General features: G+C 30.8%; 1 protein-coding gene across 16 annotated transcripts in view; it reads left to right on the top strand.

Annotated features, from left to right (window-relative positions):
• Window positions 1-17522, top strand: part of Pcdh15 (protocadherin related 15) — a 702462-nt gene that overhangs the window by 657179 nt on the left and 27761 nt on the right. For all 16 annotated transcript variants that reach the window (XM_076835193.1, XM_076835192.1, XM_076835191.1 and 13 more), the window contains one exon: window positions 14066-14242. In XM_076835193.1, coding sequence (XP_076691308.1) covers window positions 14066-14242 — 177 coding nt within the window. The remainder of the gene's footprint in view (window positions 1-14065; window positions 14243-17522) is intronic.

Below are 17522 nucleotides of genomic sequence, written 5' to 3'. Positions count from 1 at the left end.
ATACCTTTATTTATTTATTTATTTAATGTGGTGCTGAGGATCGAACCCAGTGCATGTACTAGGTAAGCATTCTATCGCTGAGCCACAACCCTAGCCCCAGATTTTAGATTTTTCTCAAGAAGGAATATATTGACCACTTTTTTGAAAGTTACCTTTGTTGATGAAAACAATAGAACTTTTAGACCTGATTAAGCAGTGTGAATCCCTACATATTCATCCTATCAGTACTAAAGAGTAATAAAATATAAACATAAACCATGTAGACCACAGAGTGCCAATTAGTTAATTAAATATAAAAATTTATTGTTCCAGTGACCAGACTAATAACATGTTCATTCCCTTTGGACATTCATAGATGACAAGTCATTTCATCATCAAAGCCACTTTCTGTATTTCCCATGAGAAATTCCTGTTATAAATGAAGTGGACATTTTGAATTCAATGAGATTATCATTTTATTTTTTTCCTTTAGGTAGACCCATATTTAAGGTCAAAACATAATCCAACGTTTCCTTGGAACGTCTAAAATTATGATGAATCAGGAAACTTGATGAAAGGAAAACTTAATAACCTTATATCCACTTTGTGATAAAAAAGTTTTTGCAAACAAGACCACTATAGTTTGATAACTAACAGCATAGCACCTGGAAACTAGAATGCTTAGAGTAAATCTTGGCTGCTATAATGGTGATAATGATTAGTTCCACATTTCCCCAAATGGGCTTAAATTGTTTCAATAAATTTTAAAATCATTTTTGTTATGTCATGCTTAAACAACTGGTCAAATCCCGTTGGTAATAAAACATCTTTTTTTTTTTTTAGTTATTGTTTTTGTACTGGGGCTTGAACCCAGGAATTCTTTACCACTGAGCTCTATCCTCAGCCTTTTTTAAATATATTTGTTTTTTTAATATTTATTTTTTGGTGTAGATGGACACAACACAATGTCTTTTTATTTTTATGTGGTGCTGAGGATCGAACCCGGGTCCGGTCCATGCTAGGGGAGCGCTCTACCACTGAGCCACGATCCCAGCCCTCCTCAGCCTTTTTTATCTCTTATTTTGAGACAGGGTTTCACTAAATTGCTGAGATTGACACTGAATTTGCAATCCTCTTGCCTCAGCTTTTAAGTCACTGGGATTACAGGTGTGCACCACAATACCTGGTGAAACATCTATTTTTAATTAGATTAATGCATTCAACAAATTTCAGTGTAAGTATGTTATCCTAGTCTTCCTACAGATAGCCTTACACATCTGCAGTGTCTCAGGTTGATCTTAGAATTTATCTGTTTGTAACTTTGTGTTTTTCTTACTTAAACGTTCTTGAGATTAAGGCATAGGGGCAACAGCTGGGAGGATAAGAGCAGGGACAATTTAACATCAACAAATACTTAAAAATAAGCATACAGAGAAGAAACTAAAATGTATTTTTATTTCCTGACTTCTTCATTTCTTCTTCTTCTTCACTATAAACACCAAATTAATAAAATTAATAATAATTAATAATGATTGAAGTTCTAAAACTTAAATCCCAAAATTATATAAAAAATATTTTGGAAATATTATACAAATTGGAACCAGTAATTTAGGTCTCAGAGTTGCTCCAGTGCTTCTCTTACTTTCTAAATACAATATGAAAATTCAATTTTAGTAGGACTTTATTGAAGCAGTTATTGATTTAATGTTCAAGAACCTCATCTCCATGAAATATTTATAAAGCACCTGAAATGTGTCTGTGTAATCAATTTATAGTTCCTGGAATTAAAGTTACAAAACATACTTTGGAAATCTAGCCAAAACACATATTTCTAGGTAAGAATTCACATGTCTTTTGACAAGCAAATCCATGAAACAGTAAATGATAAATTTCATTACTTACATTTTCTTAAATCAGTATAATAAAGACTTGGTCTTGAAGAGAAAGGTTAAATTCTGTTTGAGTTAGAAGGAGTTATGCTTAAGCTACACCCCACTAATGATTAGCTAAGAAATCATGAATAATAAATTGAACTCTAATATCCATAACATAAAGCTAGTGATTTACTCATTAAAAAGTTAGTTATGAGTTGTAAGCTCTCAGATAAACCAGAAAACAAAGATTACATGAAGTTTATTTTCTCTTGCAAGGAAACAGTGAATAAAATAGCATTATTAATAAGCTAATATATAATATGATGTTAGGTACTTCACTTCCAACAAACACAAGTAAATATAACTTGCAAATATAAAATTGTGGCAGGTAGGTTATACTAATTTAAGGAGGGTAGTTAAGGAAAGCCTATTTGATAAGATTAAATCTGAAGAGATAACTGAATAAACTAAGGTAGAAAACCACATGACTATGCAATTAGATTCAAATAACCACAAAGAAAGAGGGAACTGCAGATATAAAAACTCAGGTAGAGTATGCTCAGCAAATCAAAATACAGATAAGAAAGTAGAAAATAAGTTATATGGAACCTCATAGGTCACTTGGAAGACTTCAAATTCAGCTTAATATGGAGATTCCTTGTCTGTCCAATATGGTAACCACAGCCACCTTAAAAGTTTCTTAAGTTGTATAGCTTGTCCTATAAGCTGTGTTTTCTAAGTAAGTTACCAGAAACATGCAAATTTTCTCTAAGTTAACTTATCACAAAGATGGTTAAAAGAAATGATCAGTAGAGAATTATTACGAATGGTCTAACTTTTTCTGGTAGTCAGTCATATTTTTATTGAAGGATTTTAAGCATAATATATTGGAATGCTTATGTTTTATTTTTTATAATAACTCTACCATTATTTTTCCTTTGCTCTTTTTCTGTACTATTTCCTTTTTATTTATTTGCTTGTTATGTTTTATTGGTTCTTTTTATTTATACATAACATTAGGGCTCACTTTGATATAATTATACAAGCATGGAATATTTGCTCTAATTCAGTTTCCAGTATTTCATCTTTTCCTCCCCTCTTTCCTCCCCCTGTTCCCTTACTTCTACTCTATTGATCAATAAATGGCCTAATTTTTTATCAAATAATGGAATTTAGTCATTTTGATAGTACAATTTGTGAAAAAATAATATTTTCTGAAATAGGAATGAAATAATTATAAAATATATTAAAGCCAATCATAAAAATAGGACACAAATTCTAATATAGTAACGAAATCCTGTATTTTAATACACAAGGTAAAATTCTCTATTTTTTTTAAAGATGAATGCAATTTGATTTTAGCTAAACTATCGGTAATTCTTCAGCACAAAGGTAATTGATTTTTTATTTTTCTGAAATATTTAGCTTTTAGTTTTATTTTGGTAGAGAAGGAAAAGTAATCTCTTCTTGCAAGAAGAAAGACTTTTAATTCATTATAAGAAACACTAATTATTTTTAGAAAAAAAGATAGCCCACTATCCAATTATATTTTAAATATATGTTTTTTATATAAATAATCATGCACATTGCAGTAGTATTTCTTTATGGTGGTACTGGGAATTAAATCTAGGCCTCACATATGCTAATCCCTTACTCTACCACTGAGCTATATCCCCAGCCCTGCAGTAGTATCTTTAATGCTTAAATCTTTGAGATGTAAAAAATTGTACAGATTTAATGTCTATTTAGTATTCAGTATCATATGAAAGTATTCTTAATTATGCATGATCCTTTAGTATTGAACTAACAGCATCAATGAAAGGAGGCTTCAATAAGGGTGTTCTGTACATTTCACTTCTAGTAGTTGTTTTTGAGAGTTAAAGTTTTTAATTTAACAAATAAATTATTTATATTAAAGATTAGTCATCTGTTAAAAATGGCTGAAACTTATAATAATTAATAAATATTATATTTTATATACATTAAGACAAATTCTTTTTTATTTTGTGTCACTTACATTTTCCAAGTTTGTCCATATTTTCCTATAAGTGAAGTAACCAAAGCAAATGACTCATCAAATAGTTTTCCAAAGATTCCTTTGTATGTTTATTTAGTAAAGAGTCATGTAAGCTGTCCTATTTGTTTCAGGTAGTTTCTTATTTTGATGTCCAAAATAGTCATTGTCCATTAATTAACAAATTTTTGAGTGCTTATAATTAAAACCATACCAGTTTATGTTGGGAGAAACAAAGTGTAGAAGAATAATAAATCAATTTTCTCAACTAATATTTCCTATCTGAAGATATGATCATGGAAAAATTAAAATCATATTTGTGCTGTTTTCCCAAGCTTTTTAAATAACATGAAAATGTAATAGATTAAAATATAGGATGAGGCTTCACTGGCATACATAGATGGTATATTCTGTCAGCTTTACTATTATTTCTACTCTATATTTTTCTTTTTTTATTCAAACTTTGGACACAGAAACAGGTAAAAATTAGAAAAATAACAAACAAAATATTTCCTATAATTATATCAAGAACCCTCTGTTTTTGCCCTTAATTCTAACAAAAATTAAAATCTTTGAACAATTGCTGTTATTTTCAATAAAAGATAAGGAGAATTTTACTAGGTTGAATATATTTATATTATAGAATATAAATAATATTTTAATAGAAGATCCAATTAAAACATTATTTTTTTAGTTTTAAGTAAAATGAAGATATTCTTGCATTATCCACATTTGCCCTGTAAAAATAGTTATTAGCATATAAAAATTAATAAATAGTAAAGAGAATATTTTAAGAAAACAGTAAGATTGAAGGCTAGATTGAGATAGATTGAGAAAAATAAATAACATAAATAATTAAAGGTGTAAATATGTTGACTCTGATATTTTCAATTTAACTGTGGATTTGCAATTGATATTTTAAAAGAATTTAGAAATTATCTTACTAATTGACAAAAGAAATTATACAGAAATATTTTTTTCTGTGACTTGAGGGGAAGTGGTTATTAATATTCTGTAAGAAAAGTTCAATCATAAAACAATGAAAAAAGACCTATTCTAGCTCTCTATTTTATAAAAAATCTGGAAATTATGGAGAGAAGCAGAAAGATATAGAGTGGGTAAACTTAACTAACATTTATCTGTTTTATGGTCTTCATATATCACATCATTCAGTTCAGGTTAGTTTCCAGAGCTTTGTCTCTCACCAAATAGAAAATAATTGGAAATCATAATATGAAAATAGGGCATTCTTATATATTGTTTTATTACAACATTTAAAATAACAGTTGTTTTATAGAGATTTCCAAAAAACACAGTGGGGCCTCTAATTCTTTTGAAACTCTCTCTCTCTTTCTCTCTCTCTCTCTCATTTTCTCTCTTTCTCCATGTTTTAAATGAAATGAGTAATACAGCATTATATTGTTTTTATAATCCATAAGTTTGCCCAATAGAACATCTCATTAGTTTACAATTCAATCAAGATACAGTGTAACTTAAATAAATATATCTTTTACTAGGGTAGCCACTCCACTCAGCAAAATTCAATCATATCACCCCTCTCCCTCTTTTTGAGGTACTGGAAATTGAACCCAGGGCCTCACACATGCTGAGAGACTGGTCTACCACTGAGCTGTTCCTCAAGGTGTTTATCCTCTATTTTCTTAATCATGTCTATGATTCTTCTCTTAACTTTCTCCAATTTATTTGCAATTTACCTCAGACACTGCTGCTGTTTTTTAATGTGAGAAATAAATTCAACCAAATGTTTATATAAGAAAACTTTATTTATATTGTTAATTTGATAAATGTATTTTAGTTGTTTTCATTTATGTCTCATGTATCTGAGGCTAAATTTAATTCTACTTAATATTCTATCTTATTCCAAAGAGAATTTAAGTAGCTTACAATGATTCAAGCAGTAAAACAAGATAAAATACTTTGAAAATGAGTTCACAAAAATAAAGCAAACACAAAAGAAGGAAATTAAAGCAAGCAGGCCTAATCAAAGCGGTCACAAACTTGCCTTTCACCTTATCTAGACAAAAGTGAAATACACAAGCAAACACACACACACAAAGAAAAGAATAGAGTCATTTGCAAAGGTAACAAAACAATACCAATTTTGGTAGAAAATCAGAATTATTTCTGAGTCTGATTTCAAATTAAGAGAAAATATTGTTATCCTATGGGTTAGGGTAGAGAGGTGACCATAGAATGTAATGAACCAAATGCTGAGGACTATGGGTAGTAGTAATTGGGTTATAATCTGAGGAAGGTCCCTATAGGTTTATAATAATGTAGCAAAGAAGTTAGGAATACAGTAAAACCTGTATTGTGTATTCCTCCAGCAGGCCCCAGTGACTTGATTCTTTTAGGAAGGCTTTTGAAAAATATTGACAAGTTCCTGGAGTGGAGATAAATAGTGCTACTAAAATATAAACCATTTACTTCAGCAAAAGTCTAAGCATTAGAGTTTACAATCATGGAACCTTAAAAATTCCTATAGCTAACACAAATGTAACACAGCACTCTATTTGTTGGGTTATGTGTATTTCGTAGGTGTTTTCTAATTAACTCCTTCTACACACTCTTTAAGTTATGTGTAGCTAGTGTTCCCATTCTGCAGAGGTATGCCCTAAAACTGAGAGATTGTGTAATTTCTAGAAACACGCAGATAGATAAGAGTGGAAGTTAATTTGAATGTGTATCTATAGACCAGTAGTAAACTGAGTTCTCTTTCCTGCATTACTTCTCAGGAGGTAAATCTGATTTAAAACTTAACCTATATTTCTTTAGAGTGAGCTGACCATGCAAGGTCATAAATTCTCATAAAAATGATACTTTCACTTTATTTTTCATTAGTACTGATGGGTAATTTAGAATATGGATGTTATAATAATTTTAGGGTAAAAAATGAAAGTTAAATCAACCATAAGTAAATATCTGTCTCAGCTATGCAATTATTTCAATTAAGACCTTACACTTTAGTTTTGTATAATGCAATATATGGCTGAATCCAAATAAAGATGCATGTATACATGAAACTGATTAAGTTGATGCTGTAAATTTAAATTCATGGATAGGTACCTAAAATAACTTTGTTCAAGAATGAGAGCCAGTTTTTATTCAAAACCTTAGTTTCTGATTTTAAATAAAGGAATTTTCATAGGAAAAAAAAGTTGACATGTTTTTCAAAGTTTATTCTAAAAAGCTGCTTAAACTTTTATATTTTATATGATTTAGAATATGGTAGCACACTAAATATGTTCCCATAACAAAGCTTATATTATCTATACTGACATATAGTTCCTTAGAAGTTTTCAGTTTTAAAATGCTTCTAAATAGTACATAATTATATAAATATTCTGGGTATGTTATAGATCTTTTAAATTATAATGTAATGATGAAACTCTAAATTAAAATTTGGCTTTTATTCAATAATTATTGCAATTTTTCTAATTATTTTGCTGGTTTTTCATTTCTTAGGAGATCAAGTAAAGCTATTTCTTTTGTTCTGAAAAAGTTTGCCATACTTGGACACTATTCTGTAATATATTTGACTCTAGTATTTGTGTTTTAAATAGATAAGTTGCTATCAACAATGTAAATTCAGGGCAATTATTTTGGTCGTCAGCCACCTTTAATTTATTTTTTATAGTAAATATAATGGTTATGTTGTCATTTATTTTGTTTCTACCTGAATCTACTTAATACTTAAATAACCTAGAAGTGGTAGAATACACAGTCCACGCTACTGTGTTTTTCTCTGTACCTGCTGATGAAAAGGTAATATTGTTGAATTTTTACTATGTTGAGCAAATTCACATATTTTAAAAGTATATATACCATAGTCTCTTCTTGTATGTGATAAAAGAAAAGCAGAACTCAGAAAAAAATGTCCTGTATACCCCACACTGGATAATTAATGGTATCAAACAATTGGCAAAGCTTACACAAAATTTTTGAAGTCAAGATAACTTTGCTATTTTTCATTGCTACATTCCTACCACATATTCCTTATAAACAGTATCATAAGATATATATATTTGGTATTAGGGATTGAACCCATGAGTGCTTAACCACTGAGGTATATACAAAGTCCTTTTTTTTTTAAAATTTTGAGACAGAGTCTCAACAGTGACTGTTGGAGACAAGGTTAATTTCTCAAATCAAAATCAGGCTGTTTTCAGGGAAAGAACATAAATGCCAGTCAGACAAGAAATAATGTCTTCTTTTTGGCTTTAATGAATATTATATGCAATTCCTATGTCATAGATAGCACAGTCTTAAGCATATTTTTGTGTGTGTGATAGAAATAACTAATTTAAGCAGCCTGTGACTCTATCTTCCCATGAGTCACAGTACACAGGATGGATTTTCATTAACAGGGAGCAAAGATCTTCAGTTGGTTAGGGCTTGTTATTGCTATTTTTAGTGGCAGCAAAAGAAATGGTTTAGACAGTACTTATTATTTTACAGTTTTCTTGAACAGTTTTTAATTATAATTAAGTAGTGTTGACCAGATTTCACACAAATTAACTGAAAGAAATGTGACAAATACAATCAGAGATTTGGGGACCTCTTGGCTTGCTCACACTACATCTTAGTCTGCTCAGACTGCCATGACAATGTTACAGACTAGGTGTCTTTAACAGCAGAGATTTTTGTTTCCTCACAGTTCTAGAGATCCATGGAAGTCCAAGATCAAGGTGCCAATAAAGTGAATGCCTGGTGAGGGCTCTCCCTTTTGGTTGAGTACTCTCATTGAGTACTCCTTTGGAGGGAGAAGGGAGCTTCCTGGTGTCTCTTCTTCTAAAGACATTAGATCAAGGCTCCACCTTTAGGACCTCATTTAACTTTATTGTTTTTCTAGAGAGCTCATATATAAATACAGCCACAGTGGGAGATTAGGACCTTGACATGTAAAGTTTAGACGGATGCAAACATGAAGTCCATAACACATTGGAACAGAAAAGGGAATAGTAAATATTATTTTGTTTCACACTGAGTTTGCTAAAACTCCATTGCATTTCACATGTCTTAGTTGTTGATACACAGACTTATATAGGAAGAATAAAGAGAAAATTGGAGTAATAATTTCTATAATTGCATTATATGTCAAATAAAGACAAATTTGGATTTAAGCAAGAAGAGATGGCATTCAAAAGGATTATTGTAGGAAAGGTGAAAGAATGTGCTAGTGAAAGGAGGACTGTTGTAATGGTGAATTCTCTGACCAAGAGGTCTGCAAATATCTCAAAGTTTAGGGAGAAAGGGATTTTCTTTTACAGGGAGGAGTAAATGAGGCTAGAAAGAATTGGGTGTGGGGAAAGTAAGATGACCATAGGGTAAAGTATATATAAGAGAATGTTTTACCCAGACATCAGCCTATTTTATCAGGGAACTAAAGAAGAGGTTGTATGAGCTGTTGTTGTAATGGGGGGATCGGGGTAAGTGGGGGTTGGGGGTCAGCCTAAGGGGATCAAGGAAAGAGAAAATTTAACCCATTAAGCCTACTGAGTCACCAAGTTTTTAAAAAGTTTGGCTAACAAAAAATTGATTTGATTTTATCAATCATTAGTGATAAAACAATTCACCTAATCATTCATAAAATACAGAATAGAAATGTGTTTGGCTTTCTTATAAATAAACCAGGGACCACCCTGAGTCTTATATAAGTCATGGTAGGAAGGCTGAATTCTTTGCAGTCAGTGGTTTCTCTGAACAAAGAAGGGTAGGAGGACTCCTAATTATCACTGTTTTCAAGGAACACAAGGCACAGGTAAAATTCACTAGTTAGCTCTAAGAGGAAATTTTGCCTGAATCCAAGTTTGGTTTTTTACAGGAAATGTAATTAATAAGCATGCTATTTTTAAAATTAATTTTTTTAACTTTATATATGGCAGCAGAATGAATTACAATTCTTATTACATACATAGAGCACAAGAGATTTTTCATATCTCTGGTTGTATACAAAGTATATTCACACTAATTCATGTCTTCATATACGTATTGTGGATAATAATATCCATCACATTCCACCATCATTTCTAACCCCATGACCCCTCCCTTCCCCTCCTACCCTATTTGTCTATTTGTCTCATGCTCCCTCTCCCTACCCCACTATGAATCAGCTTCCTTATATCAGAGAAAACATTCGGCGTTTGGTTTTTTGGGACTGGCTGACTTCATTTAACATTATCTTTTCTAACTCCATCCATTTACCTGAAAATGCCATGATTAATTTATATTCCTTGCTTGTGTCCAGGAAACACTATTCTTTTATAGATACCAAAATTATGTGTGTTTTTGAGTCAGATAATAAATTACTCAGTAATTATAAAATATAGGCCCTATCCCCAGTCCCACTCCCCAAAATAGTCTAGGTTCCTTTGAATTAAGCTTTATAAAACTAAGGGATACTTCCAAAAATAATTATCATGCAAAGCCAATGATAAGGGAGAGAAAAGACATAGAAGAACTTTCTATGTATTTTGGAAATTGCCCCTTTTCAGATATTTGGATTGCAAAAATTTTCTCTCACTGTGGTAGTGACCTTCTTGTTTTGCTGATTTTTCTTTTGTGCTACATAAGTTTTATAGCTTGCAGTAGTCCCATTTAGATATTTGTGTTTCTATCGCCTGTGCCTTTGTTATCATGCTCAAGAAAGCATCCCCAAAACCAAGGTCAAGACATTTACTTCTATGTGGTTTTCTAGATTTTGTGGTTTCAGACCTTATATTAAATTATTTAAATTCATATTTAGTTACTTTTTGTATAGGGCAACATCCCCTGTCCTCTGCCAAAATGGCCATAGGACTTGACTAGATATTTCTCAAAAGAATACATGCAAATAGACAACAGGTATGTGAAAAGTGCTCAACATGTCTAATCATCATGAGAATGCAAACCAAAACCACAATAAGATATCACCTTACAACTATTAGGATGGATGTTACCAAAAGAGAAAAAAAGAAAAGTTTTGGTAAGGTTGTGGAGAAAATGGACCAATTACACACTGAAATATCAGGCCATGTAAGCACAATGGAAAACAGAATGGAGGTTCCCCCAAATTAGAAATTGTAATTACCATATGATCTAGCACCTCACTTCTAAGCATATATCTGAAAGAGCTGAAATCAGGATGTTGAAGAAATATCTACATGCCCATGTTCATTGCAGTGTTATTCACAATAACCTCATTATAGTATCAACAAATGCATTCACAGAAAGATGAGTGGGTAAAATAATGTGATATGAATACAATATATTGAATGAATGTATAAATGAATGAATAAAATCTTCCCACTTAACTCTTACCTGAGTTTTCCTGTAATTTTGTTATATAACTGTATACCCAACTTAATTGTTTTACATTTTTTATTTCTGAACATATAGACTTACACATGAATATTTTTTCCTAAAGAAATTGAAGGAGAGGAGATGGAGAATTAAAGATTTTTTTTTTAAATTATGACTATATTGTTTTTATTATATGTACTCTAAGTAATTCAAACAAAATAATAAGAAAAATCACAAAAATTTTTAAGTCATACCACCTGAACCTAAGCATTATTAACATTGGGTAAACATAGACATCTCTTTTGATTTGTTTCTGCAGATAAAAATATTATAGATTAGATAGAGACCATTTCACATTATCTCTCTATAAATATGTTTATATATAGTTATATATACATATCCACATACATGTGTATGTATATGTGAAATAAATGCATGCATACATAATAAAACTACATATATGCAATATATGTAATGAAGATAGATGTAGAAAATGCTTAATAAATAAATATTGATAATAGGTTGAAGATAGGATTTTACAAAATATGTTTTTATAAAAAAGTATTAAGTTGGACGTGTGGCACACACCTGTAATCCGAGCAGCTTGGGGGCTGAGTCAGGAGGATCACAAATTCAAAGCCAGCCTCAACAATAGCAAGGCACTTAGCAACTCAGTGAGACCCTGTGTCTAAATAAAATACAAAATAGGGCTGGGGATGTGGCTCATTGGTTGATGCTTCCGAGTTCAATCCCTGGTACAAAAAGAAAGTATTAATTTCAGGTTTACATAAGAAAAAAAAATTAGGAAGAATTTGAATTAGGATACATTATTTTTATCATAAGATATATTTCATACCAAAAGTTCCAAGAAAATAATGTTCAGGAAGAAGACATTATTGCATGTTTTAAATGTTATCATTTATTTTAGACTTCATTGACTTATGATCCTCTGAAATCATAAAGGAATTAGTACAGCAATTTTTCATTCTACATCTAATTTTTTCTTACTGTGATTCTGCAGTATTGCACTGAAACACAGTTGAAAATACAGACTTAACAAAAATGTTTCTTCATTGTAGCACAGCATACAATTAATCCATGCATACATGAGGAATTTCCTCCAAAGATATCAAATAATGCAAAAAGGATCTGCAGAAGATATAAATTGTTAAACTAAAGGAATGGGACAGCTAGCACACATTCTACAATTTCTTTTTTAAATCATGTACTCACATTTGTTTGATTTTGATTTGTGATTGAGTTGTACCAGTAATATGCTTTACTAATAGTTCTACAAATTAATTAAATATTTTTCATTAGATTCAAGGAAAAAACATGTTAATGCAAATACTAGAACCAAATTTATAGCTACAATAATAATATCAATAATTATAATTTGTGAAACACTATCTGGAAAAAATGTGTAAAGATTTGTGTAAAATCTTTAGTTCACTGAATGCACACAAAACTTCATATAAGGAATGATGTTTTCATTTTGTATTTAAGGAAACTGAGACTTTAAGAGCTTACAATTATTTGTCTAAGATGATTTCATTGATGTGTAAAAGGTGAAAACTGAATCCAAGCTTTGTGCTCTTCAATGCTATGTTACTACTGTTTGCATCTTGATTCTTCTCAAGAATCTCATCAGAAACAATTCTGTAAGATAAAGAAACCATGAGTGTGGGATGATGAGAGAAAAGGAGAATGAACAACCTTCAACTGAACTCATCTATAAAATGTGAAAACAAATGGACAGAGCATTTCACTACCATTGGCAGCGTCCCCTGGCATACAATCACATAGTCATTTCCTCCAAAGTCTAATATCCTGATTGTTCTTGTAATAAGGGCAAACCAAGCACATGCCAAACTCTTAAGGCAATTTATTTTTAACAGAGCAAAAATTAGGTCAATTTGATATCTTAAGCAAAAGTTATTTCCAGATGTGTTAGAGGATTTTAGAATATGTTATCTACCCAAGATCACAGTTGGACTCCACAAGAAGCATTGAATGTATAGGCAATGTAAACATATTTGTCACATACAGTTAAACACTGAACATTGAAATGTTCATAAATAATTAATGTTCATTCCAATAGTAATCTACAAGAAATTGCCATATTTAGAAAAATAGAAAACAAATATTCATATGGTAGGAAATTGTATTTTCAATTAAAATCAAGTTACACAATTGGAAGAATTGCAATTTTCAGAAAATTACCCATTAGTTAATATTATATCTGCTTTTTCTATTATTATTCTGATATGACATGGCATATTTCTTAGCTGATTGTGTTCACCTAAATAGCTTCCGATATTTGCATGAAATATTTTTATCTTAACCTTGTAAACTTACCATGCAAAATATGTCAACATTTTCTCATTGCTATAATGCCCTCAGGATCTTTGTACCCTTAAAAATATCAGGTATTCTAATCCTATACCTTAGCATGTAGCTCTTCCAGGTATTTCAGACATAGGTGGGAGGTGTAATTTATGACATTGACTATGTGAGGTCAAGAGTCCAAAGACCCCCTTGGCTCCTTTAAAGCATAGACAGCTTTATTTGTATAACATATCGGCCTTTCCCATGAGCCACATAAAAGCTTAAATGATATCATAAATTCAAAAATCTAGACTTAAATAGGACATGGTTGATGACCTTTTTCTACCTTATTTGACTTCCAGCATCACTGGGAGTTAAATGCTGAAAAAAAAATGTCTTTTATTTTGTTGTTGTTCTTTCCTTCAAAGGATCATGTTCAGTAAACATTAGCAAAAAACAGGCTGCCATCATTTTTTATTTCCTAAATGTCATTTCAAGTTGAGGGTGATTTTTTTTTCCTCTAGTAAACCCATCGTAATGTCATGTTTTTACTTTGTTTGATTTATAGGATTTTGGATCGTTATGTTCAGGATCAAATTCCTGGTGCCAAGGTGGTGGTAGAATCCATTGGTGCTCGCCGGCATGGGGATGCCTTTTCTTTAGAAGATTACAGCAAATGTGACTTGACTGTCTATGCAATTGATCCCCAAACCAACAGAGCCATTGACAGAAATGAACTTTTTAAGTAAGTATATTTTATTATCATTTTTCATTATCATTCTGGTTATGATAGCATCCCTGGGTAATTGTAATTTAATTATAAGTACTTAAAGTTTAAAACACACCAAAATGTTATTGCAAGTGAAGTGCAAGTAATAAATCACAGAGAAAATCTAGGTTCCTCACAACTAAGTTTTCAAGTCCAAGTATGAGCTACAGTGACTTCAGAATATATGGGTAACAAAGGATCTGTTATATGCAAGAAATAACTCTTTGAGGTCACTTTAGGACTGGGTACATAAACTCAATGGTAGAGTGCTTGCCTAGAGTGTTTGAGGCAATGGGGTTGATCCTCAGAATACAGAAAAGAAGAAAAAAAGAAGAAGAAAGAAAAAGGAAAGAGAGAGACAGACAGACAGACAGCGCACATTCCCTTCATGTTAGGGCCTCACTCTTGCTCTAAGACCGTACCTGTTTGAGAGGAAAATAAAGATTCCTAAAGCAGCAGTTTCCCTGCAACAATTTCAGTAGACTTGACTGTTAAGAAGAAATCTAGCTTTCTAAGAAGTCTGTTGAGTCAACAACTCAAAAATCATGTCTATACTACATATTTTTCCACCCTTGATTTGGGGGTGGAGAATAGAGGAAAAAATCACACCCATTTAAGACTATACCTATGTATATTTCATCCTGGTGTAACCTTAGAGTGAACTTGAATATTTGAGTTAAATATCCTTTAAAAATGGAGGTCAGAATCTAATAAAATGCTGCTGCATATTTTCCATTAGATGTTATTCTAGCAGTTGAATCTTAAAAAAGAAAAAAACAAACTATCTTTTTCTGCTTTACTCTAGTGACATCTAGTGTCTAATAAATTCTTGGACTATAATTCAATGTAAACATTTTTAATTTAAAATATATGTTGAATATGAAATCATATGCATATATTCAAAATATTTATTTGTGTATTTACGCATACTTACACAAAATTTATTCCCAAAGACATGGTTTCAGAATTTAAATTTGTCTATACATACCAACCAGCTTAGACACATGTTCATGTTCAAATTTACATGTATCATATATGTCTACATACATTTGTTTATTTAGAAAGTACCTGCTTATTCATTTTTACTAAAATCCATAAACTCTCAATTTAGTTTAGTTTTAAGTCTGTTCATCAACAACAATTCTTTGCTTCTATTTTAGCAAGAACATAATGATTTGATATCAATGTAATTTTAAAAAGTCATTGTTATTAAGTTTGTTATTTAACAATTTATTTTAAGAGATTTTAATGCAAGTCAGTACACTGTGTGGAAATAGAGATGACTGAAGTGGTAACTCCCTCAGGAGTTATATAATCACTCTCCAAATGAAGTAACATTTAGACCTACAAAGCCAATTTTGTGCATTTTATTATTTTAAAAATTTATGTAGGGCTAAATTACAGAAAGTCTTTCTGTTGTAAATATTAGAATTTTTCTTCTTTTAAAAATATTCATCCTTTTTCTGTGTTTTCTATGTAAACTTGTTTTATCTTAAAATTTGATAACAGATTGAGTTTAGAATGATTTTCCTAAGTGTAAAAAAGTCTATTTTTTGGGACATATGCCTGGTTTTAAAAAGAAAAATAATAGTAATTATAATTTGAATTATACTGTCAAACATGTTAGGGATACAATATTTGGAAAAAACAGTAAAGATTACTGATGAATTTTAAAAACATAGTTTATGCTGAGAAGAGGGTAGAGTTGCCATGAATTATTAAAATTTAGCCTTACCAGTTTTTATCTTGAACCACTATCTGAGAAATACTGGTCTCATTTAACATTTTAATTGTTCCTTGAAATACTTTACAATAAATTTTATACACGCACATGTATTCCAAGGCTGATAATGTACACGTTTCATCATTAATAATAATTAATAATAAAAGTTATTGAAAATTTAGTTTTTAACACTGGACAAGTATACCAGAATATTAAATTGTTATCTAATCTACAGGGCAGTGGATATAGGGTTATTCTTTCAATTTTTCTTTATCCTTAAATCTAAGTAACTGAAGATGTTGGAATTCTCAGGTCATATGATTAGAAACAAACAATAATAAAATCAGCAATAATAATTACTTTAGTAAGTTAACCTTGATATTATAAAATGGCTTTAAGTTAATCAAACACAAAAAATAAAAAAAACTTTACAGACATGGAGATGACTGGAATGATTCTTAATGACATGTAAATGATTTATATTGCTTGGCAGTTCTATTGGTATTTTGATTTTTTTTGTATCTGTGGATATGTGAGTTGATTAATTATCTGTAATAAATATATATCACTTTTATCTTGTTTTGAACTTATTGGACCCACATTTTTGTTTGTTTCTTTATTTTTGGTATTTTTATTGTTTTTCTTTCTAGAATATTCCTCAGACTTTTCTCTTCAAATATTTACCTTTTAAACCATTTTTGAGATGCAATTTCTGGTAATTACCCACTTAATGTGGTGTTTAATCCAGCAGTTCTTAGTGTTCAGAGTTGTGCAACCATTACCATAATCAATTTGAGGACATTTTATTACATAAAAGGGAAATTTATTAAAATTATTTGTCATCTCTGATTTCTCCAAACTGGCCTCAAATAACCATCATCTATTTTTGTGTATTATATTTGCCCAGTCTAGAACCATTTTTAGAATACCTCTTAGTTAAGAATGAGTGTTGTGAAAATGGCTATAATACCCCAATCTTCAGATTGAGTACAATCCCTTTCAAAATAACGATAGCCTTCTTCACAGAGATAGGGGGAAAAAATATCCAATTTCATATGGAAACAAAAAGATCTGAATAGCTAAAGTAATGTTAAGCAAAATGAACAAACTCAGTACACTACCTGGCTTCAAAATATAAAAAAACATGATACTGCCATCAAAACACACATTGACCATTGAACAGAACACAGAGTCAGAAATAAGTCTACACCTTTACACCCACCTGCTTCTTGACAAAGACGACAAGAATTTAGACTTGAGGAAAGAACAGTTTTTCAATAAATGTTGCTAGTAATACTGAGTATCTTCACATAGTTGTCAAGCCCCATTTCCTCTTTATTCCCTTCCTGGGATTGCAATCAGAACCCAGTTTTCCTTATGGTGTTTGCATCTCTATTCTGGTGCTCCTCCCTTCCCACTGTTATGTTTGTGTTTTACTTTGGATACTTTTTCTTGTCCTATTTTTAAGTTATGGATTCATCTATGTAAGCCTGTTGATGAGTTCATTAAAGAAGTTCTTCATCTTGATACCCT

The sequence above is a fragment of the Callospermophilus lateralis genome, chromosome 15 (assembly GCF_048772815.1).
Source record: "Callospermophilus lateralis isolate mCalLat2 chromosome 15, mCalLat2.hap1, whole genome shotgun sequence".
NCBI classification, from domain to species: domain Eukaryota; kingdom Metazoa; phylum Chordata; class Mammalia; order Rodentia; family Sciuridae; genus Callospermophilus; species Callospermophilus lateralis.
The sequence above is the reverse complement of the archived record's forward strand: the minus strand, read 5'-3'. Positions and strand labels throughout refer to the sequence as shown.